General features: G+C 45.8%; 1 protein-coding gene across 2 annotated transcripts in view; it reads left to right on the top strand.

The window, feature by feature from the left end:
* The window catches only part of LOC122813157 (influenza virus NS1A binding protein), a 462,133-nt gene that overhangs the window by 205,082 nt on the left and 232,051 nt on the right, over positions 1–25,000 (top strand). For both annotated transcript variants that reach the window (XM_044085313.1, XM_044085312.1), the window contains exon 10: positions 24–248. In XM_044085313.1, coding sequence (XP_043941248.1) covers positions 24–248 — 225 coding nt within the window. The remainder of the gene's footprint in view (positions 1–23; positions 249–25,000) is intronic.

The raw sequence follows: 25,000 nt of genomic DNA, 5'->3' as shown, positions 1-25,000 counted from the left end.
GACTATTTTATCTGTCATTTCAGATAACTCCTATCTTTGCCTGGCTGTCTTAAATGGTGTGCTGTCTGTTATTTCCCTGCATGGTCGTAACAGCCCCCAGAGTTCACCTACTGGCACTCCACGTCTGCTGAAGAGTATGAGCTTTGAAGCACCACAGGAGGATCCTGTTGATCAGCCAATGACTCCTATGCACTATGCTCGATCTGGGTTAGGAATTGCAGAACTTGATGGCAAATTGATAGCTGCAGGTAAGTAAATTACTGCATTTTTTTAATCCTTTCCCTTTTTGTTGCACTGATGGGAGAAGCTCTGTCCAAGTTAATGCCAGCAATTTAAGCTTTTCTAAAGTCTAACTGCCAGTAAACACCTGAACCATCTGTATTATCCTTACTGATGTCCTATTCTCATGTTGCAGTATTCTTACTGTGGGATGATCTGCCTCAGGCGATCCGAACATTGGCTCCAGTACAAAAGCTTTAAGCCTGGTGGCAGTTGTTGCATGGGAGGTCACGTAGAGCCATAAACCAGGGGCCTTAAATGTGATGTCTGCATGCACAGACCTCATAACTTTTCTGTCACAGACGAACGTCCGATTGATTGCATCACTCCCATCTATCAAGACGTCTAAAGCGAAGTACCTGGTTGGGGATTTCTTAATTGCTTGAGCTTGGCTTGCTTGTTTTAACATTAGCTGATTTTTGCTAAGAAAGGTAAATGCAGATGCGGGCATCAAATTCCACATAAGGACGCCCATGACTTGTGCTTCTTTTGTCTAGGCCGGGAACACTACCATACCTCCTGCTCCATCTGCTGATCCCTCGTCCCTAAAACACCTGTAAGCGGTCTGGCTGCCCTTAACCTGGTATTTAGAAAATCAAAGGCTTTAAGTTATCTCTTAAGGATGGATCCCAAATCGACCACCCAGATGGAACTACCAAAGAAAAAGGCCAAAATTTCATGACCTACTACCTCTGCCTTTGTCAGACGCCCCACCCACCACAGATATAGGGGTTGAGGGACGTCTGCTAGAGCAGTCTGCTTCTATGGCCCCCCTCGAGGAAGCCATCTCTGAAGCACCAGCCTCCACATCCGTGGAGATGACTTGGGACATCTGTTACTTCAAGGGAGAACCAGGTTCCACTGGACGGCCCTTCTGGATCTCGGGAATCTTGTTCCTTTCAGGTAAGGCCCCAAAAGTAGAGGCCTACAGCGTCTCCCAAAACTGCTCCTTTGACAATGAGGCAAAAGACCAAACATTTTTCTACCCCTCCAGAAGGACAACCAGACTGGCAGTCTTTTACAGTCCCTGATTCTGGCCTTCATGGCCTTTAGGCCTACAGCTGCTTCTGGCTCCCTCTGTTCCACTGCTCAGCCCAAGGACTGCTTCTGCTACTTCACTCCTTCCCTCTATTCCCCAGGATGAAGAAGAGGCCCTCTCCTCTTTCTCTGAGGAGTCAATTACTTACTCTTCCCAAATAGCCTTCCCCTGGATTATTATTCTCCAGATGAGGATTCTATTGAAGGAGATTCTCCTCCAGAGGACAGAACATTTGGTGAGACTATCACGAAGATGAATATTTCATATGGGATATTACCCAAATGACAAACACAGTAAAAGATGCTTTGAGCTGCTACAGGTTGAATCACCCTTCCCATCGGCCATTCCTCCAGTGATGTTCTTCGTGTTTCACTGTTGCAGCTATTACATTTGGGTAATTGCTGGCAGGTTACCCTCAGTCGGCCTGAATAACAATCTTTGAGACAGGTTTACCATGGTGCATAAATCCCCATTTGGGGGGCACCTGGCATCTGGGGCAAGAAAAACTGTTTGAAATGGCGTCTGCTGCATGTTCTTATACCCCTGACGTCATGGAAGAAGAGACTGCAACCGACCCCCTGACGTCATGGAAGAAGAGACTGCAACCGACGCAGGACCCAAGACTTTGTTATTCAGGCCAACTGAGGGCAACCTGCCAGCAGATTACCCAAATGTGATGACTGCAACAGTGAATACATTCTAATATCTACATTTATGGTAAGTGTACACAATTGTACTATCCCTGCATACCTTGATGCTTTTGCTTCTTGCTCTAAAGAACCCTGACTCTCCGCCTTCTGTTCCAAAGAGACCCGATAGTTTCTATAAGGTGCCTGATCACAAATTTCTAGTAAACCCCCCCCCTTGGCAGACCCTGCTGGTGATAGCTGTGACCCCAGGTAAATAGTACTGATCCCTTTCATCTCTTACCTTCAGGTAAAGACAGTGAAGTTGTGTCTGGGCTGGGCAAGAAGACGTGCACCTCTTCCACTCTGGCTTTTAGGGTAATTAACTACCAAACACATATATGGTTAAATATGCCGTGGACTTAGTATCACAAGATATTACACTTCTAAACTCCTTGCCTGACTGTCTTAAGACATTAAGTAGTATCTAAACAATCCCTGGCATCCCAGGTGGCCAGGCACTCCATTAGATTCAGTTATGACTCTGCAGATGCCTCTGCTAAGTCAGCTGCATCAGTACTTCATAGATGCTCCTGACCTAGGCTCCAGCCACTGCCAGAAGACGTTAGTTCAAAATCTTAGATGCTCCACTTGATCATAACCTTCCATTTGGTAAACTGTCTGTAGAACTCTTAAAAAAAAAAAAAAAAAAAAAAAATAGGAGGAGAGCAAAGAACTAAAATACCTTTAAATACCTGCTGGTATCTCCTGTACCAAACTATTACATAAATTATCCTGCCAAAACATCCTATGTCAGAAGGGGCCCCCTCCACAGCCACCCCTTCATCTACCAGGCATGGGGAAGGGGCTAGGATGCAGTACTCTAAGACTACCTCTTCTCAGCCAACTCTGTCCTTTCAGGACAGATGTAATGGCAATGCATAACTCCTTTGCCCATATCCCCCTGTCTTCCAGTCTCTCTGCCCCCTGGAAAGAAATGACCACAGACTGCTGGGTGCTGGCAATTGTGGAAAAAGGATATTTCCTATCTTGGCAGGAAAGACCCATCCCACAGGGCATCCCCTTCCCACCCAAAAAATCAGCTTCACCTAATTACCCATTATCCAGGACCTATGGGCACAAGGCACCACAGAATATGTCCCATCAGAACAAGAAGGAAAAGGTTTTTACTCTAGACTATTACTAGTACCAAAAAAGGAGGGATCATGGAGACCAATCCTGGACTTATCCGTCCTCAACCTTTTTCTAAAAGTCCCTTTCAGAATGCTTCCCTTCAGACCCTGCTTCACTATTGCCACCACAAGGTGGGAGAAGGCAATAGGTGGCAAGATCCGAGGTTATCTCTGCCTAACAAGCTATGTCGAACCCAGAGCTGTTGGACATGCTACACCTAAAAAAGTCCCAATTCCTCTGAGCTACACACTCTAGGGACCTAAACCTTGTCACCACAATAAACAGGACATGCTGGAGGGATAGATTCCTGTCCCAGAGACTTCCCATACTCTGGAATAGGCTACCCACTATGTCAAGCAAAGTTCTTCATTAGCACTCCAAGAAAAATCTTGAGTGGATGGGAAATGCACCCCGGGGATCACTTCTGTGTGTCTGCTCGACAGTGGCACAGGAAAATAACTTTCTTGGGTGGTGTAAGACAGGGAACCTTGTTGGTTAGGCTTACGTAGGCCTTTGGGCCGGTAGCCTAGTACCTACCTATGAACAAGCATTCATAGCCACTTTGGACTTGAAGGAGGCTTACTTCCACATCCCTATACACCCAGACTACAAGAAGTACTTGTGTTTTGCTGGGCTTTGCTCTCATTTTCAATTTACTGGATTGCCGTTTGGTTTGTCCACTGCACCAAGGGTTTTCACCAAATGCCTAGCTTTCACCTTAGCTTTTTGCAGGACCAAGGGCATACATATTTAGCCCTACCTAGATATTCTAATTCTTGCAGAAAAAGACCCTAAAAAAATCATTTCCAGTTCTCTGTCCCTGCTTCAGAAACTAAGCTTCACACTGAACCTCCCTGGTCATCCCTGTCCCCAGAACAAGACAAAGTCTTCCTGGGTTGCAGGATTCGGACAGACCTAATGAAAGCATTCTTACCCCAAGACCAAAGTGGTCTCCCTGACTAATCATTTTTAAGACCACCTCCAGATCGACCAGCTGTCAGCAATAGTTTATGCGTTTTCTGGGTATTGCTGCAGCCACCATCCCTATGCTACCCCCTAGCCAGGATGCACATGAGGAAGGTGCAGTGATATTTAAAGAACATGTGATCCCAGCACAGCCATCCTCTACTTCCAGATGCCCTTCCTACCTTGTCTAAAAACAGAACTAAGGTGCTGGATACAACAGTTGAAGGGAATCTAGGACTACCCCTCCTACCCCCCACACCAGCTCAACATGTATGCAAAGATGCCCTGGATCTGGGCTGAGGGGCTACATGAACGGAGTCTAGATGCAAGCACCTTGGCAGGCATCCCTCCTGATGAAACGCATCAACATCAGGGAAATGACTGCTGCTCATTTAGCCCCGAATGCCTTTCTCCCTATCCTTCAGCCAGGCCCTCTGCGAATCTTCACAGACAACACCACTGTCATGTGGTACATCAACAAACTGGAATGGGGGCAATTCCTACTTCCTGTGGGGGCTGGCAATGCAAATTTGGAAATTGGCCTCGCAGAACAACGTATCCCTACAGGCAACATGCATCCCTTCCCAGGTCAACAAGCAGGTAGATGTCCTAAGCAGGTCATTCTCACTACATTATGAGTGGATGTTACACTGGGAAGTTTTCCTAGACATTGTCCACTGATGGGGTACCCCTCAAGTAGATCTGTTTGCCTCCCCCTGAACATACAACTGACTGACTAAATTCTGTACCAAGCACCACTCTTCACTAGCTTGGAGAGTGGACGCCTTCATCTCATGGAATGACCTGTTTCTGTATGCCTTTCTTCTCTTTCCCCCTCATTCAGAAAGTCTTCCTGACTGTCAGGAGAGCTGTACCAAAAAATCTTGCTAGTGACTCCCTACTGGCCAAGGCAGCATTGGTTCCCCCTTCTACAGTCGCTTGCCAAGGGCAATCACCACAAGTTGCCTCAAGGTGGACCTACTCACAGAACTGTCATCCATCCACACCTAGAGATGCTGAACTTAACTCTCTGGGTGATAAACTTCTAGTACCCCTCAGACACCTACACAGAGGACGTGCTATCTAGCCTGCAGGAGGCCAGCAAACCTAATACAAGGAGATCTACAGTCCTAAATGGCAAAGGTTGTCCATATGGCATCTCCAAAGACATAAGGACTATGTGGGAATTGATTTCAGCAGACTTTTCATAACTCTTCTGTGAAAGTACACCTTTGCTATCGCTGCCTGCCTACCCCTGGAACCTCCTTTACTTGCCAGGTTGGATGTAAAATTGTTATAAGCGATCTTGTACATAAGACCTCCCAGAAAGCTTACTCCACCACCCTAGGACCTGAACTATATCCTGGAAAAACCTGTGCTACCTCCATTTGAACCAGCCACTTTGGCATATAGTCTAGATGTGCACATGGAAAACAGGCTTTCTGGTAGCCCTCACTTCTGCAAGAAGGGTGTCAGCTTCAGGCACTCATGACATGCCCCCCTTACACTATCTTCCATAAAGACAGGGTGACCATGCATACCAATCCCTCCATGCCCAAAGTAGTCAACGAACTTTCACTAAACCAGTCCATTCACTTACCAACTTTTCTCCTCTCCTCAGAATGACTGACAATACTACACTCCCTGGATGTTCACAGGCAAGATTTTATCTGGACAAAACCAAGGCCATCAGAAAATCAAACCAACTGATGTTCATGTTTCACTGTTGCAGTCATTACATTTGGGTAATCCTGCTGGCATGTTGCCCTCAGTCGGCCTGAATTCCATAGTCTTGGGTCCTGCGTCGGCTGCTGTCGCCCCTTTCCTGACGTCAGGTTGTCAGGGGTATAAAAGAAGCAGCAGACGCCATTTTCTTCAGTCTTTCTTGCCGCTTGGTGCCCGAAGCAGAAGCAGTTCGCAAGTGCCGGTCGGCCGACCGACTCCTGAGATTTTCGTGTTTGAGTTTCAGATCTGAAGTCTTCAATAAAGCTAAGTACCCCATTGGGGAAACTTTTTTTTTTTTTTTTTTTTTTTTTCTTGCTCCATTCCGATGTCAGAAAGTTAATAATTGTATTTCTTGTGGAAAGCAAATACCTGATAAGGACTTTAATTCTTACTGTATTCCTTCCCTAGGCCCTGATAACGTTTCTGGTTGTCTGTTTTGTGCTAGATTTAACCAAAGCACTATTGAGCGTCTGTATGATTTTGCTTTAAACTATTTTGGATGCCAGTTTAATTATCCAGAAATGTTGTCTGATAGCCATCAGACTACCGGGGTTCACATAAAACGCAAAGAAAAGGAGAGATAAACAACAGAGGTCCAAAACAGACTAAGCTTCTCCTAAGCCAGTCGCCGGTTCTCAGTGAGGCGCTTTTGCAGCCCCTGACTCCTGCTACTTTAGAGTTGCAGGCCGCTACCGACTCCCATGTGGAGTCTGCTATGCCGCTGGAAACTAAAGGTATTGGAGCCTATTTCCACAGATGGGTTCAGAGCCCGCTGAGCAGGCACAGGCTTCCGAGGGTGTGTTCAAACCTAAACATCTTTACATTAAACAGACTTAAGCTTCAAAGGCAAAGACTAAAGCACCTTCTAAAGCAAAGAAACCAACTCGAGCCACGTGGACAGGCCTCTATGCCCAAAAAAAACATGTGCTCAAAATGGCCGAAGACTTGATTACCTTGATCAGGGGTTCCCAATCCCCCTCCTGATAAGAGGCCTAGGCAAGAGACTGACTATGAATCTTCAGATCAGGTTTCTATTTCTTCTTGATTCCTGTTCTGATCAGAAATATTCTCTTCCCCCTATGAGAATTCTGATGCTGAAGAATCTATACCTTCAGCTTCTCCTCCAGAGGACTGTTCTTTTGGGGAAACCTTGCATACCATGAGGGAGCATTTCCACTGGGAGAGCAAAGATTTTTCAGAATCTAAAAAGAGGCTCAGGGATTTCCTTTTACTACCTCAACACAGTCCTCTAGCCATTCCACCTGTTAGGCATTGTAGATGTGTTTTCGGAGTCTAGTCTGACCCCTGACTCCTTACCTCCAGCTCTTGTTAAGCCTGACAGATATTACAGGGTTCCTGACTCTCATAAATTCCTTTTTAAAAACCCTGCTGCAGACCCAGAAATTATTTCACAGGGTCCCAAAGGAGTTAAGGCTTCCGCTGCAAAAAACCCTACCCCCTCTGACAGGGCATTGGATAGATGGAGAAAAAAAAGGTTTACACATCTGCTAGGGCCTTAAACTTTCAGTTTTATATGCTCAAATATCGGCAACATGTAATGGCATTGCTTAAATAGAAAATGTTGTTAAACTCAATGTGCAGAAAACAAGGAAATGCAGGATTTATTGCATGCAGCTGAACAAGTTGGAAAGCATACTTTGCAATGTGGTTTTGATTCTTTGGAGGCCTCCTGTAGGGCCGCAGTTACGAGTTCTGTAATTAGGAGGCATGCTTGGTTAAAGGAACAAAATCTGCCTGATCATGTCTAAGTTCAATTATTAGATGCATCTTTACAGGATGATACTTTGTTTGGTGTTAAGGCAGAAGAGGTGTTGAAGAAAATGGAGGACAAAGCTAAATCTTTGCAAACTGTCAAAGATTTTTTACAAGTACAGCCACCTAGGTTTAGTAGACACTGTTCTACAAAGAATTGGCCCTTTCCTGTGTAAGACAGACCTCAAAGGGGCAGATCCGGATGCCCTAGAGGCAGATCCCAGGCTTAAAGTTCATACAGGTCAAAGCAGTGGGGTGCTTCTACCTCCAAAGTTTGAGAAGTCAAATCACAGTTATACAGGAAGCAGTCCCAATGACTTCCCCCTGCCTGCACCAAGCACTTATCTCCTGGCAGCACCCTTAGGGGGAAAATTGGCACATTATAACCCAGGACAAGTGGGTTCTAAACAGTGTCACAAGGCTACAAGTTCCATTTCCATACCCTGCCAAAGGCAAACCGCTGGCCAGATCTGCCAAAAAAAAAAATCGGTGGGCAGAGGTGCAAAAACAAGTCTCATCCCTCATGGACATGGGGGCCATTCAACAAGTACCAGAGCAAGAGCAGGGACAAGGATTTTACTTGAGACTGTTCTTGGTACCCAGAAAGGACAAGGCCTAGAGACCAATACTGGACCTATCTATTCTGAACACATTCCTGTTTATACCAAAATTCAAAATGTTGACTTTGCAGCAGCTTCTGCCCATGCTGGGCAAGAATGCTTGGCTTGTGACTTTAGAGCCTAAAAGAGGCGTACCTGCATGTCCCAATCAAACAATCATGCAGAAGATACCTCGGATTCAAGACGGGCTCAATGCATTACCAATTCTGTGCACTGCCCTTTGGCTTATCTACTGTGCCCAGGGTCTTTACAAAGTGCCTGGCAGCAGGAATTGCATTCTGCAGACAGAAAGGAATACAAATATATCCTTACTTGGACGACTAATTCAAGTAGAGAAAAGACATTTTTCTACAGCATCTGGCGTTTGTGAAAAGACTTCTAACATGCCTAGGGTACACAGTCAACTAAAAGAAATAAAACTAGTACCCTCTCGAGATAATATTCCTGGGTGCAAGCTTAAATGCAACTGCCCAGATAGCTTATCTCACCAAAGACAAAAGCAATGGACTACCTATTTCAAAATGTTTGCAACAGAGGTTCAGTTATCTACAAGAAAAATTCTGCAGGCTTTGGGCTTCGTCATCCTAATTCCATATGCAAGACTGCATATGAGGAAACTTCAGTGGTACCCAAAAAGTGTTTGGACTCATTGCCACAGCCTGGAAACAATGATTACTCTCATTCCCTAGTTTTGATGGTGGGCGAAGGCTTGTCACCAGAACAAGGGACAGCCATTCACATTACCCCCAGCCAGGCAGACACCTAACAACGGATGCATCAGATTATGCCTGGGGGGCCCACATGGCAGGAAGATGCATTCAGGGCACATGGTCCTCAAACCAAATGCATCTACATATCAATCAAAAAGAGATGCTAGCTGTTCAAAATGCCCTGACAGCCTTCAAGGACCTACTTCATCCGGGACAAATACTGATAGACAACACCACAGTCATGTAAACAAGCAAGGGGGCACACATTCTTACCCACTTTGCAGACTAACCATGACTTTATGGGACACATCATTGACTTAGTAAGTACATCTGCAGGCATAATTCCTGCCAGGAAAAGAAAACACTCTGGCAGACGAACTAAGCAGAAACCTCATAGATCCCCCACGAGTGGCAACTAAATCCAAGAAAAGGCTCAGACTTTCTTTTATTGCCTCAACACAGGCCTCTTGCTATCCCCCTGTACTAGATATTGTTTATGTATTTTCTGAAAACAGTTTGTCTCCTGATTCTTACCCCCTGCACCAGTTAAGCCAGATAGGTACTACAGGGTTCCAGATTCTCATAAATTTCTTTATAAAAACTCTGCTGCTGACCCAGAAACACTTTCTCAGGGTCCCAAAGGGGTCAAGGCTTCCACTGCAAAAAAACCCTGTTCCCTCTGATAGGGATTCTAGAGCACTGGACAGATGGGGGGGGGGTTACATCTCTACTGCAAGGGCAGTTTCACATGCTTAACAATGCCTAATGTCTTTGCTAAAACAGAAAATGCTTACAGGCTCTGAATGTCTTGAACAAGGAAATGCAGGATTTATTGCATGCAGCTGAACAAGTGGGAAAGCATACTTTGCAACGTGGTTTTGATTCATTAGAGGCTTCTCGCAGAGCTGCAGTTGCAGGTTCTGTCATTCGAAGGCATGCTTTGTTAAAAGAACAGTTTACCTGATCATGTTAAAGCAAAATTATTGGATGCTCCATTACAGCATGATGCTTTGTTTGGTGTTAAGGCAGAAGAGGTGTTAAAGAAAATGGAGGACAAAGCAAAATCAATGCAGACAGTAAAGGATTTCTTACAGGTTCAGCCACCTAGATTTAGCAGAAACTGGCCTTCTAAAAATTGGCCCTTTCCAGTGTCAAACAGGCCACAAAGAGGCAGATACAGACGCTCTAGAGGCAGATCTCAGCCCCAAGGTTCATACAGACCTAAACAATGGGGTGCTTCAGCCCCCAAAGGCAGAGAAGACAAATCACAACCTTATAGGAAACCGTCCCAATGACTTTCCTCTACAAATGCCAAGCAGTTACCTTTTGACAGCACCCTTAGGGGGAAAACTAGCACTTCTCTCACAAAATTGGCACATGACCATCCAGGACAAATGGGTACTGAATATTGTTTCTCAGGGTTGCAGGTTCCACCCTCAAGGCCAGAAGGTATGCCAGACCTGCCACACAATCAATGGGCCGAGGCACAACAAATTTCTGCTCTCATGGACATGAGGGCTATTCAAAAGGTACCACAGCAAGAGCAGGGGCAAGGATTTTACTCGAGACTTTTCTTGGTACCCAGAAAGGACCAAGCCTGGAGACCAATACTGGACCAGTCTACTCAAAATACTTTCCTGGACGTTCCAAAATTCAAAATGTTGACACTGCAGCAACTTTTTCCCCATGCTGGGCAAGAAGGCTTGGCTAGTTACTTTGGACCTCAGAGGCATACCTGCTTGCCCCAATCAGACAATCTTGCAGAAGATGCATCAGATTCATAGCTGGCTCAATGTATTACCAATTCTCTGCACTGCCCTTTGGCTTATCTACTGTGCCCAGGGTCTTCTCAAAATGCCTGGCACCAGTAATTTCATTTTGCAGACAAAAAGGAATTCAAATATATTCCTACTTGGACGACTGCCTTATTCAAGCAGAGAGCAAGGACATTCTACTAAAGCATCTGGCGTTTGTAAAAGATTACTAATTTGCCTAGGGTACACAGTAAACAAAAAAATCAATAGTGCCTTCTCAAGAGATAATATTCCTGGGTGCAAGCTTAAATACAACTGCCCAGATGGCTTATCTCGCACCAGACTAAGGCAACTGACTCACTTTCAAATGATGGCAACAAAGACCCAGCTACCTGCAAGAAAAATTCTGCAGGTTTTGGGCTTCATGGCATCCTGCATCCTGCTAATTCCATATGCAAGACTGCATATGAGGACGCTACAATGGTATCAAAAAAAGTGTTTGGACTTTGCCACAGCCTGGAAACAATAAAAACTCTCATTCCCTGCCTGCAACAAGTTTCGATGGTGGGCACTGCACTGTCACCACAACAAGGGACAGCCTTTCACTTCACCCACAGCCAGGCAGACACTAACAGATGCATCGGATTATGCCTGGGGGGCGCACACAGCGGGAGAATGTATTCCGGGCACGTGGCCCACAGACTAAATGCATTTTCATATCTATCAAAAAGAGATGCTAGCTGTATAGAATGCCCTGACAGCCTTCAAGGATCTACTACATCCAGGACAACTATTGCTAAAGACGGACAATACTAGTGATGTGGTACATAAACAAGCAAGGGGGCACACATGGCACACATTCCTACCCCCTCTGCAGGCAAGCCATGACTTTGTGGAAAACAGCACTGACCTATCAAGTATATCTGCAAGCACAATTCCTGCCAGGAAAGAAAAATACTCTGGCAGACGAACTAAGCAGAAACCTCATGGACCCTCATGAGTGGAAACTAGATCCACAAGTCTTCAGCATAACAAGGAAATGGGGATGCTCAGACCTAGATCTATTTGCCTCCCCTCACAACTGCCAACTACAGAGACTCTGCACAAGGACTTATCACTCACAAGCATGGAAAGTGGATGCTCTGTCATTCAGCTGGAAACCCCTAACAGTTTATGCCTTTCCACCACTGCCTCTCCTCCCCTCCCCAAGGTACTCCTAAGTCAGACAAGAGAAGCCAAATATGATTCTGATTGCCCCAGACTGGCCACGCCAGCACTGATACCCAATCCTAAAGAGCTTGTCTCAAGGCCCAGCCTGGGCTTTACCTCAAATTCTGTATCTTCTCACCCAACAAAACAATCCGATTCTGCACAGCCAACTCAGAACCTTAAATCTGACTGCATGGCGAGTGATATAGCCACTCAGAACACACCTCTCTCTCTAAAGCAGTTATGGATGTCATTTTGGAAGCCAGGAGGCCCAGCACCAGGAAATCTTATGCAGAAAAATGGAAGAGATTCTGTGCTTGGAACCAGGCACAAGGACTTAAACTGCTTGTTCCAAATATTCCTCAGATTTTACAATACCTAACTGAGATGCTGGACAAAGACCCATCCTTCTCGTCAATTAAGATCCATGCCTCTGCCATTTCAGCTCATTACAATACGGAACCTCCTATTTTCTCACATCCACTGCTAAGACAGCATCTCAGAGGGGCAAAAAAGAGAAGACCCCCTAGGAGAGCACCGATACCTACATGTGACCTCAACTTTGTCTTGGAAAAGCTCACACTACCTCCTTTTGAGCCAGACAATACAGCTGAGATAAAATTCTTATGGAAAACTGCTCTGCTCTTAGCAATAACTTCAGCAAGAAGGGTCTCTGTTACAGGCATTAGTGGCAGTGGAACCTTTTGTCATCTTTCACCTGGACAAGGACAAACCCAACGTTTATGCCAAATGTAGTATCCAGTGTGGCTCTTAACCAAACCATTCATTTGCCAACTTTTTATCCAAATCCCTAGAGTAAAGGGGAGAGACTTCTGCACTCTGGACATGCACAGGCAGCTATGCTTCTACTTGGACAAAACAAAAGCTTTCAGAAAAACTGAGCAACTGTTTGTGGCATATGCTGCAGGATCGCAAGGAAAGGCCATTTCAAAGCAAACTATATTTCAAAATGGATGGGACACTGCATTCGTTTCTGCTATGCACAGCATGGCAAATCAGTGCCCAAGAATATTAGACCACATTCTACCAGGGCAACAGCCACATCAGCAGCCTTTCTCAGAGGAGTACCAACCAAAGAAATTTTTGGAGGCTGCAGTTTGGTGTTCGGTGCACACTTTTAAGAAGAACTATCACTTACCTCTTTACTCTAAATCTAGAGCCAGCTTTGCCACTGCAGTTCTGCAGGGCCTCCTAGCCACTCCTAATCCTATTTAGACCCAGCCGCCCCTACCTCAGCTTTGGGATTCAACCCAAGTGTAATGACTGCAACAGTGAAACACTATGAACATAGTACAGTTGTGTACCTACCATAAATGTAGATGTTGGTGTATTCACTGTTGCAGTCCAGGTTACCCACCCACCATCCCCCTTTCTTTGCTGGGACTTGTATCTATACTTCTCTATCCTATGCAACCTATGTGGTGTATTTGCTTGTAGATGAAGGTATTGTTTATTTTGGTGTATGTTTTTTATAAACAATATGTATTGCCTACCTTCTCGGGGGCACCTGACATCTGGGGTAAGAGAAACTGTAGAAAATGGCGTCTGCTGCATCTTGTATACCCCTCTCGCACTGACGTCAGGGAAGAGGCGACAGCAACAGACGCCCGACCAAGATTTTGGAATTCAGGCCAACTGCGGGTAGCCTGCCAGCAGGATAACCCAAGTGTAATGACTGCAGCAGTGAATACACTCTAACATCTACATTTATGGTAGGTACACAACTGTACTTTGTGTACACTTACCATAAATGTAGATGTTAAGACTGTATTCACTGTTGCAGTCCTTTTCTGCTGGAACTTTTCTTTCCTTCTCTGATTTACACAACTTATGTGGTGTATTTGCTTGTAGATGAAGGTTAAGTTTTTATATTGGTGCATGTAGTTTTATATATGTGTGTCTGTGTGTGTGTGTCTGTGTGTGTGTGTGTGTGTGTCTGTGTGTGTGTGTCTGTGTGTGTGTCTGTGTGTGTGTGTCTGTGTGTGTGTGTCTGTGTGTGTCTGTGTGTGTGTGTGTCTGTGTGTGTGTGTCTGTGTGTGTGTCTGTGTGTGTGTCTGTGTGTGTGTGTGTGTGTGTCTGTGTGTGTGTCTGTGTGTGTGTGTGTGTGTGTGTGTCTGTGTGTGTGTGTGTGTGTGTGTGTCTGTGTGTGTGTGTGTCTGTGTGTGTCTGTGTGTGTGTGTGTCTGTGTGTGTGTGTGTGTGTGTGTGTGTGTGTGTGTCTGTGTGTGTGTGTGTGTGTGTGTGTGTGTGTGTGTGTCTGTGTGTGTCTGTGTGTGTGTCTGTGTGTGTGTGTGTGTGTGTGTCTGTCTGTGTGTGTCTGTGTGTGTGTGTGTCTGTGTGTGTGTGTGTGTGTGTGTGTGTGTCTGTGTGTGTGTCTGTGTGTGTCTGTGTGTGTGTCTGTGTGTGTCTGTGTGTGTCTGTGTGTGTCTGTGTCTGTCTGTGTCTGTGTGTGTCTGTGTGTCTGTGTGTGTCTGTGTGTCTGTGTGTCTGTGTGTCTGTGTGTCTGTGTGTCTGTGTGTCTGTGTGTGTGTGTCTGTGTGTGTCTGTGTGTGTCTGTGTGTGTGTGTCTGTGTGTGTGTGTGTGTGTGTGTGTGTGTGTGTGTCTGTCTGTGTGTGTCTGTGTGTGTGTGTGTGTGTCTGTGTGTGTGTGTCTGTGTGTGTGTGTCTGTCGTCAGGCAGCCCTTCGGTCGGCCGGATTCCAAAGTCTGGGTCTGGCTTCGGCTGGTGTCACACTTCACCCGACGTCATTGCGGCAGTTATTCGGGTATAAAGGCATCAGCCGACGCCATTTTCCTCAGTCTTTCTTGCCGCGTGGCGCCCGAAGCAAGCTGTTCGCAAGTGCCGGTCGGTCAGATCCAGAGATTACTACTACCGAATACTACTTCGAAGACTTCTATAAAGCTAAGTACCCCGTTGGGGACTCTTTCTTGCCTCAGCCGATGTCAGAGAAAGTTAATAACTGTTTATCTTGTGGGAAACAAATACCTCATAAAGATTTCCACTCCTATTGCATACATTGTTTAGGCCCAGACCACGACGTAGCAGCTTGTCTAGCCTGTGCTTCTTTAACCGGGCGGACGCTTAGACGCCGCCGACTTTGCTGAACAGATTTTCGGCTCAGATTTTGCCTACATTATGCCGTCGGATCCTCCGACTACGCAAATAACCAAAAAACGCAAAGAAAAGTACCGACACTCGCGGTCCGCGGTTTTGGCCGAAACCGCGGTTAAGCAAACCACGAGTGTCTCGGTTTCAGCCGAAACCGAGCAAGCGGTTCTTTCTTCAGCCGATAACTTGCCTTCTACCGAGGCCTCTTCTAACCTGGTAGAAACGGCTTCTGAAACCCAACCTTTTGTTGCGGTTTCACAGGATTTATCAGACACCATTCCCCTGGATATCTCCACCCCTGCACGTGGAGCTGCTAGGCCTCCTCCAGCTATGTCTATTAAGGCCTTTGCCAGGGCTAAAGCAGCCAAAGCATCAAAACCTGTGCCTGCCAAACCCCCCTCTCACAGGCCCAGCTCCAGCTCCCATATGCTTTCTTTGGCTGAGGATCTCATCTCTTTAATTCGTGGAGCCCAGCCTCATCCAGACAGGGCCTCTCTCCCTCCTCCAGAAAAGAGGCCTAGAGCAGAGCCCCCTGAGCCAGTATCCGCAGAGGATTCAGAACATACAGACCCTCCTGAGGCTTCTTCTCCTTACGAAGACTCTGATGCTGAGGAGTCCATCCCTTCAGCCTCTCCTCCTGAGGAATTTTCCTTTGGGGAAACCTTGCATGCTATGAGGGAACAATTTCAGTGGCAGGGCCAAGATTTCTCAGACTCTAGGAAAAGGCTTAGGACCTTCCTACATTTGCCACAGCATAGGCCTTTAGCTATACCTCCAGTTCTTTCTGTTGTTGATGATGCATTTAATGATGCTTGCACTGCTCCTGATTCTTTACCTCCGGCTCCTGCTAAGCCCGATAGGTACTACAGGGTCCCGGACACTCATCACCACTTGTATAAGGCTCCTTTTGCAGATCCAGAGACCATCTCCCAGGGTCCTAAAGCTGTAGCAGCTACTTCTTCTAAAAAACCCCCTCCCCTCTGAAAGGGAATCCAGGTCCTTAGAGAGATGGGGTAAAAAAGTTTACACCTCTGCTACTTTGTCAGCTAGAGCTTTGAACTGCCAATTTCATATGATTCAATATAAAGTTTATGCTTGACCAGTTGACTAAAAAGCTGTCCTCTGAAGAATCTTTAGATAAAAAGTATGTTCAAGAAATGGTACATAACATACAGCAGGTTAGTAACCATTCTTTAAAATGTGGCTATGATGCACTGGAGGCTTCCTTTAGATCAGCCATGACTGGCACAGTTATCAGGAGGCATGCATGGTTGAAAGAACAGGCATTACCAGACCATGTCAAATCTAAGCTTTTGGATGCACCTATGGACAAGGTCAATTTATTTGGTTCCCCTGCACAGCAGGTACTAAAAAAGATGGAAGAGAAAGCAAAATCTGTGCAAACAGTGAAAGATTTCTTACAAGTTCAACCTCCAAGGTTTAGCAGGAACTGGCCCTCCAAGAATTGGTCCTTTCCGGACTCCTCTAAGGCACAAAGAGGCAGGAATAGGCGCTCTAGAGGCAGAAACCAATACAGAGGTCGCCAGTGGCAGGGTAACAACCAACGAGGCACGGATACAGCCACCACCACTACAACAACTCAATCACAGTGACTTGGTGGTGGCACCGCCTACCAGGGAACAACTAGAAGCACCCTTAGGCGGAAAGCTAACCTTATTTTCAAGAAACTGGCACTGCATTACAAGAGAAAAATGGATTTTGCAAACTATAGACCAAGGTTACAGGTTCTATTTCCATACTCTACCAGGAAAGAGAGGAATGCCAAACCTACCACCTACTCAAAGGACAGAAGCTCTAAAACAAATATCTCAATTATTAAGAATGAGAGCTGTGGAAAAGGTACCATCTATGGAGCTAGGGAAGGGATTTTACGCCAGACTCTTCCTGGTACCAAGAAAAGAAAACAAATGGAGGCCTATTCTAGACCTGTCCACATTAAACACATTCCTCATTGTTCCAAAATTCAAAATGCTGACTCTACAGCAGCTTCTTCCCATGCTGGGCAAGGAGTCTTGGCTGGTAACTCTAGATCTCAAGGAGGCATACCTGCACGTCCCCATAAGACCAATTTGCAGAAGATACCTCAGATTTCTTGCAGGATCAGAGCATTATCAATTCTCAGCATTGCCCTTTGGCTTATCTACTGCGCCCATAGTGTTCACGAAATGCCTGGCATCAGTAATCGCTCATTGCAGACTTCAGGGGATTCAAATCTATCCCTACCTGGACGACTGCCTGATACAAGCGGACAACAAAAACTAGCAGAAGACTTACCTGCTGCAAGCCCTGGGATATACAGTCAATACAAAAAAGTCAAAGCTGATTCCATCCCAAAGAATAACCTTTCTGGGTGCAGAACTGGACACATCAAAACAAATGGCATTTCTAACTGCAGAAAAGAAAGAGCAACTTCCTCTATACTTCTTGGCATTAACAAAGCAGAACCATCTAACTGCAAGAAAAGTGCTACAGGCTCTAGGCTTCATGGCATCCTGCATAATACTGGTCCCTCATGCCAGGCTACATATGAGAAAGCTACAGTGGTACGTAAAGAATTTGTGGTCCCAGCACAAGCACAGCCTAGAAACCAAAATTCCAATGATCCCATGCCTGAAGCAAGAGTTCCTATGGTGGGCTCAGGCCTGCCAATCAAACACAGGATTGCCCTTCTGCAAAAGTCAACCAAGACAAACCATCACGACAGATGCCTCAGACCTCGGTTGGGGGGCACACATGATGGGCAAGTGCATTCAAGGCCTATGGACTCAAGACCAGCTGCATCTGCACATAAATCTAAAAGAAATGATGGCAGTAAAATTCTGAATCCAGGCATTCAGACCTTTTCACCAAGAAGGCCAGTTGATAAGGACAGACAACACCACAGTTATGTGGTACATCAACAAACAGGGAGGCACACTCATACCCTCTATGCCGGCTGGCACTGGACCTATGGGATGTGGCTCTGAGCTACAACATTCAGTTACAGGCAATTTATGTACCAGGGAAAGAAAACATTCTAGCAGACATATTAAGCAGAACTACAACAGATGCTCACGAATGGATGCTGCATCCGGACATCTTCAAAACCATCACAAGAGAATGGGGATTACCACAAATAGACTTGTTTGCATCCCCATTCAATCACCAGTTGAAGAAATTCTGCACAAGGACTTACCACCCACTTGCTTGGAAGGTGGACTCTATCTTTCAGTTGGAAAGGCCTGACAGCACACGCATTCCCACCACTTCCTTTGATGCACAAGGTGCTTCTGAAGATCAAAGAGGAACGTCCGAGGATCATTCTGATAGCCCCAGACTGGCCAAGACAACATTGGTATCCACTGCTGAGGAGCATGTCCCGGGAACAAATATGGACACTGCCCCTGATCCCATTACTGCTAACACAGAACAACTACAACATCCTGCATCCAAACCTAAAAACTCTGCAGCTAACTGCCTGGAACATTACATAACAGCAATTAACCCAAATTTATCCCAAAGGGTTAAAGACATAATCCTGGAGGCTCGTAGACCTTCAACAAGAAAGAATTATGCAGCAAAATGGAAAAGCTATCTCATCTGGAGTGCTGCAAAGGGGCAAGATGCGACACTGGTGAACATAGCCAACATCCTGAAGTACTTGGCGGAGCTCTTCCATACAGGCCTGTCCTACTCTTCCATCAAGATACATGCATCAGCTATTTCAGCAGAATACAGCTTGGATCCTCCTGTCTTCTCGCATCCTCTACTCAGACCGTTTCTGAGAGGAATTAAAAATGTAAAACCTCCATTGCCAGCATGGGACTTGAACTTTGTGCTAGAACTTTGTGCTAGAAGAACCAGCAGCAACAGCAGAATTACAATACTTATCCTGGAAGACTGCTTTCCTGCTGGCAATAACTTCAGCAAGAAGGGTCTCTGAACTACAGGCATTAATGGCAGTGCAACCCTTCCTAATCTTAGTGTCCATGAGAACAAATCCTACATTTATGCCTAAGGTGGTATCCAGAGTCTCTTTAAATCAGGCTATCCACCTTCCTACATTCTTCCCCAACCCACAGAACAGGGGAGAAAGGCTCTTACATACCTTGGATGTACACAGACAATTACGCTACTACCTGGACAGGACAAAAAACAATAGAAAAACTGACCAGCTTCTGATAGCATATGCAACAGGAAAGGAAGGAAAACCAATTTCTAAACAGACAATCTCCAAATGGATAGGAAATTGCATTAGATTTTGTTACTCCTACCATGGAAAGAAAACTCCAGACAACATCAGGCCTCACTCCACAAGGGCAACAGCCACTACCACAGCTTTCTTACGAGGAGTGGCTACCAAGGACATTATAGAGGCTGCTACTTGGACCTCCGTGCATACATTTGCCAAGCATTATAACTTACCTCTTTACTCTAGATCCCGTGCTGGTTTTGCCACTGCTGTTTTGCAAGGGATCCTAACTACACCATAATCTCTTCTCATTTCCTCCTCCCCTAGTTTAGCTATGGTATTCTACCCATTTAGAAGACTGCAGATGCATCCTTGAAGGACATAGTACAGTTTTGTACCTACCATAAATGTAGATGTCCGAGGAATGCATCTGCAGTCAGGATTACCCACCCTCCTTCCCTCTGAGGTACCCTAGGGTATTTGCCAATCTTCAGCTAGCTTGGGGGGGATCTATTATGGTGTATTTGTTTGTATATATGTACATACATGCTTATTTTGTGTCTTTGCTCTCTACTATTTGGAAACTTTGGCATTTATCCAAATTTAGCCATCCAAGAGGGCACCTGGCATCTGGGGCAAGAAACACTGAGGAAAATGGCGTCGGCTGATGCCTTTATACCCGAATAACTGCCGCAATGACGTCGGGTGAAGTGCGAAACCAGCCGAAGCCAGACCCAGACTTTGGAATCCGGCCGACCGAAGGGCTGCCTGACGACAGGACAACCCATTTGTAAAGACTGCAGATGCATTCCTCTCGGACATCTACATTTATGGTAGGTACAAAACTGTACTTTCCCTAGCAAGGGAAGTCTTTGCGAAGGGAATCTATCCCTCCAGCATGTTCTATTCTTTGTGCTAAGGTTTATATCCCTAGAGCGTGTAGCTCGAGTGGATTTGGTTTTGCTAAGATGGAGCATGTTCAACAGTTCTGGGTTGGACATGGCTCTGTATGTTAGAGATCACTTCCAAGAAGGCGGTATGCAACAGAGAAAAGCCTTTGTTTTCAATTATGCTTCATAGGGCAACTGTTTGAGGCCAGTAATCCTCTTAATGAGGTACCTTTGTGGTCTCTCCAGCTGCTGGAGATGCCTAGCCAGGTACATTCCAGTTGTTGCATTGTACTCAATGGGACTGATGAGGGAAGAGTAGAGGGGCACCACTGCATCCTTAGATCTTGATGCGAATCCTTTCGTGATCAGATGGGTCACATAGAAGGATTTTCTAACCACCTTGGCAACATGGTTATCAAAGGAAAGCTGAATATCTACTTGGGTCCTTAGATCCCTTATTACTACTTCAGTTTTCAGGGGGTTACCTTCTATGTGGTAGTTCGCGGGTACTTGTTTTTTTTCCAAAGGGGATTACTACACATTTTTTAGCATTTAGCCTGAGACCATGGCTTTGACACCATGCATCAGTCTCGTTAAGGCTATTCTGGAGGATATCCATGTCTGCCGGAGACTCTATTATAGCACCCAGTTTGCAGTCGTCTGCAAACTTGGTCAGCCACAGCTATTCAGTGCTTGCCTCTACTTCTGAGAAGTACATGCCAAACAGGAGGGGCCCCAGGACAGAGCCCTGAGGTACACCACTCTTTACTGGTCTGGATTCGGACATAGATCCCACTACTCTTATTTTGTGGGATCTGTCTGAGAGCCAGTTTGCGATCCATCTTGTGACGCAAGGGTTTATGCCCATGTTGGTAAGTTATCAATAATACCTGAATGGGGAATGGTGTCAAATGCTTTAGCAAGGTCAAGGTAAGCCATGTGTACCTCCTTTCCCTTATCTATAGCCTGAGTGTCTCAAAAGTCACCAGGTTCAGGAGGCATGATCTGCCCTTGACTAAGCAGAACTGTGTGGGGTCAAGTGTTTGGAGGTTCCCAATCTCTCCATTTAAGAGTTCCATAATTTGCTCCATTGCCTTACAGATCCGACTGGTCAGGCTTATTGGTTGGCAGTTCCCAGGGTCTGTTGTGGGCCCACCCTTGTGCAGCGGAACCACCGTTGCTGTGCGCCATTCTATGGCCACATATCCTGTTGAGAGGCCGAGACTGAACAGGGTGTTCAGATGCGGGGTTAATTCATTTTGGACCTCGCGTATGACGCAGGCCGGAACTGAAGAAAATGGCGTTGGCTGCTTCTTTTATACACCTGACATCAGGGAAGGGGCGACAGCAGCCAACGCAGGACCCAAGACTTTGGAATTCAGGCTGACTGAGGGTAACATGCCAGCAGGATTACCCAAATGTCATGACTGCAACAGTGAATACACTCTTAACATCTACATTTATGGTAAGTGTACACAACTGTACTTTCCCTTCCACCCCAGAGCCCTGGGCAAGACTGTCTCCAAACAGACCATTTCCTCTTGGATCACAAATACCATTTCTTTCTGCTACTCATACCACAGAAAGGCCTTGAATCAGGGGATTAAGGCCCTTTCCACTACAGCAGTATCCTCTTCCAAAGGCTGCTACCATCCTTTAAGCAACCACCTCATCCACTGTGCATACCTTCTCCAAACATTATAAACTGGACCATATTGCCAGAGCAGATTTTTTCCTGCAAGGATTTCTGGAATCTGCTACCTCTTCCTCCACCCTTCCTGGGCTGGTTCTCTCCCACAGTATGAATACTGCAACATGAGAATAGAAGGAAATAAAATTAGTTGTGTAAAATCTTAACCATAACCATAGATGTCCGTATTGCAGTATTCCTTCTCTCCCACCGTAAACAGTTGCAGGACTGACTCTATTGAGCCCTTACCATCACTAGGTCCATTCTGGGTCTGTCTGGCATTTCACCTATCTGAAAGACCTATTTTGGCATCTCCTAGGCTTCTGGCAGACTGGGCAGATGTTAGTGTTACCCTGCTGCAGTCATCGCACTCTGGTTATCCTGCCGTCAGGCAGTCCCGCAGTCGGCCCGAATTCCAAAGTCTTGGTCCAGCGTCAGTTGCTGTCACTTCTTCCTTGACGTCAGTGTGCCAGGGATATACAAGCGGCATCAACGCCATTTTCTTCCGTCTTTCTTGCCGCGCGGTGCCCGAAGCAGTTTGGCAGTGCCTGTCAACCGACACCCGAGATTTTCGATTTGAATTTCAGTCCGAAGTCTTCAATAAAGCTAAGTACCCCATTGGGGGAACATTTTCCTGCCTCAGTCCGATGTCAGAAAAAGTTAACAATTGCATTTCTTGTGGGAAGCAAATACCTCATAAGGATTTCCATTCCTATTGTATTCCTTGCCTAGGCCCAGACCACGACGTCCCAGGTTGTCTGTTTTGCGCTAGGTTTAATAACCGTACTATCAAATGCCGTTTTGACTTCGCACGGAATTACTTTGGTAGGAAATTTTATCATGCTGTCGGAGCAGCCGACTACAGCAGTTCATAAAAAAACGCAAGGATAAGGACAGGCAGCCTAGGAATAAGCCAGACCCATAGTCCTCAGCTGGGCCTGTCGCCGGTTCTCCGGTTTTCAGTGAGGCGCCTACTCAGCCCCTGACTACTGCAGAGCTGGAACCCCAGACAGCTGCAGACTCCCAGGCAGAGTCTACTAGGCCGATGCAGCCATCTACCGACACCGTAGCAGAATTGGACACCGGTGCAGAGGAAACACCTTCGGTTGCAGAAGGTGTCTTCAGACAGACTACACTCACCATTAAATCTTATGCTAAGCTTAAAACTCCTTTTAAAACCTAAGAAAACTGTTCTATCAGTCTACAGGTCAAGGCCCCATGCCTAAGAAACGGATGCTTAAGATGGCTGAAGATTTAATTACCCTTATCAGGGGTTCCCATTCCCCTCCTGATAAAAGACCAAGACAAGAGGAGGATTACGCATCCTCTGACCAGGTTTCTCTCTCCTCAGATTCTTCTGAGGAACAGGATTACACTTTTCCACCTTATGAGGATTCTGATGCTGAAGACTCTATTCCCTCAGCATCTCCCCCTGAAGACTACTCCTTTGGGGAAACATTACATACTCGGAGGGAACATTTCTACTTGGAAGGCCAGGATTACTCGGATTCTAAGAAAATGCTCCGAGAGTTCCTTTTATTACCCCAGCACAGACCTCTTGCTATCCCTCCTGTTTTAGATATTGTGGATGATGTCTACTTGGAGTCTAGTTTAAATCCAGACTCTCTACCTCCTGCTCCAGCCAAACCAGACAGATACTACAGAGTACCTGACTCACACAAATTCCTTTATAAAAGCCCTATAGCTGACCCAGAAAACATATCCCAGGGTCCTAAGGGAGCACAAGCTTCTATAGCTAAAAATCCTGTGCCCTCTGAAAGAGATTTCAGAGCCCTAGATAGATGGGGAAAGAAAATGTACACCTCTGCAACTCTGGCTGAGAGCATTGAATTGCCAGTTTCACATGTTGAAATATCAACAATTCCTGATGTCTCAGTTAAAACAAAAATGAGCTCACATTCAGAACAGCCCGAATTCAAGGAAATGCAGGATCTGTTGCATGCAGTTGAACAGGTGGGCAAGCATTTACAATGCGGATTTGATTCACTGGAAGCTTCCTGTAGAGCAGGTGTTACTGGCTCTGTCATCCGTAGACATGCTTGGTTAAAAGAGCAAACCCTCCCTGACCACGTTAAAGCAAACTTATTAGATGCACCTTTACAACAGGCTGTATTATTTGGTGTCAAAGCAGAAGAGGTTTTAAAGAAAATGGAGGATAAGGCTAAATCTATGCAAACGGTCAAGTATTTCTTGCAGGTACAACCCCCTCGCTTCAGCAGAAATTGACCAACAAAAAAATGGTCTTTTCCATCTTCAGACAGATCACAGAGGGGCAAATACAGATGCCCAAGGGGCAGAGGTCAGTCACAGGGCCCTTACAAACCTCGCCAATGGGGTTCTGCTACCCAGAAAAAAGGAGAAGACAGGCCCCAAGCTAGCAGAAGGCAGACACAATGACTATCCTCAAACTACCAAGCAAATCTCTCTTGGCAACACCCTTGGGAGGAAAACTAGCATTTTTTGCAGACAACTGGCACATCATCACAAAAGACAAATGGGTTCTAAACATGGTCTCTCAAGGCTACAGATTCCACTTTCATACCTTACCAAGGATCAAAGGAATGCCAAATCAATGGGCAGAGGCACAAAAACAAATTACAGCTCTCATGAACATGAGAGCCATTCAACAGGTACCTACACAGGAGCAAGGACAAGGATTTTGCTCAAGACTCTTCCTAGTTCCAAGAAAGGACAAAGCATGGAGACCCATTCTGGATCTTTCAATTCTGAACACCTATCTGCAAGTACCAAAATTCAAGATGCTAACACTACAGCTTCTTCCCATGCTGGGCAGGAATGCTTGTCTAGTCACTTTGGACCTAAGGAGGCATACCTGCATGTCCCTATCAGACAAAATTGCAGAAGATACCTCCGCTTCATTGCAGGTTCAACGCATTACCAATTGTCTGCACTGCCCTTTGGCTTATCTACTGCGCCCAGGGTCTTCACAAAGTGCCTGGCACCAGTAATTGCATACTGCAGACAGAGGAATTCAGATATACCCATACCTGAATGACTGTCTTATTCAAGCAGAAAGCAGGGACATTCTTTTACAGCATCTGGCATTTGTCAAACACCTAAGTTGCCTAGGGTACACAGTAAACGAAAAGAAATAAAAACTAGTGCCCTCACAAAACATAATATTCCTGGGTGCCAGCTTGAATACAACTGCCCAGACGGCTTA

The sequence above is a fragment of the Protopterus annectens genome, chromosome 10.part0 (genome assembly GCF_019279795.1).
Source record: "Protopterus annectens isolate FY-2018-M chromosome 10.part0, PAN1.0, whole genome shotgun sequence".
Classification (NCBI taxonomy): domain Eukaryota; kingdom Metazoa; phylum Chordata; order Ceratodontiformes; family Protopteridae; genus Protopterus; species Protopterus annectens.
Note: the sequence above shows the minus strand (reverse complement) of the source record. Positions and strands in the feature narration are given on the sequence as shown.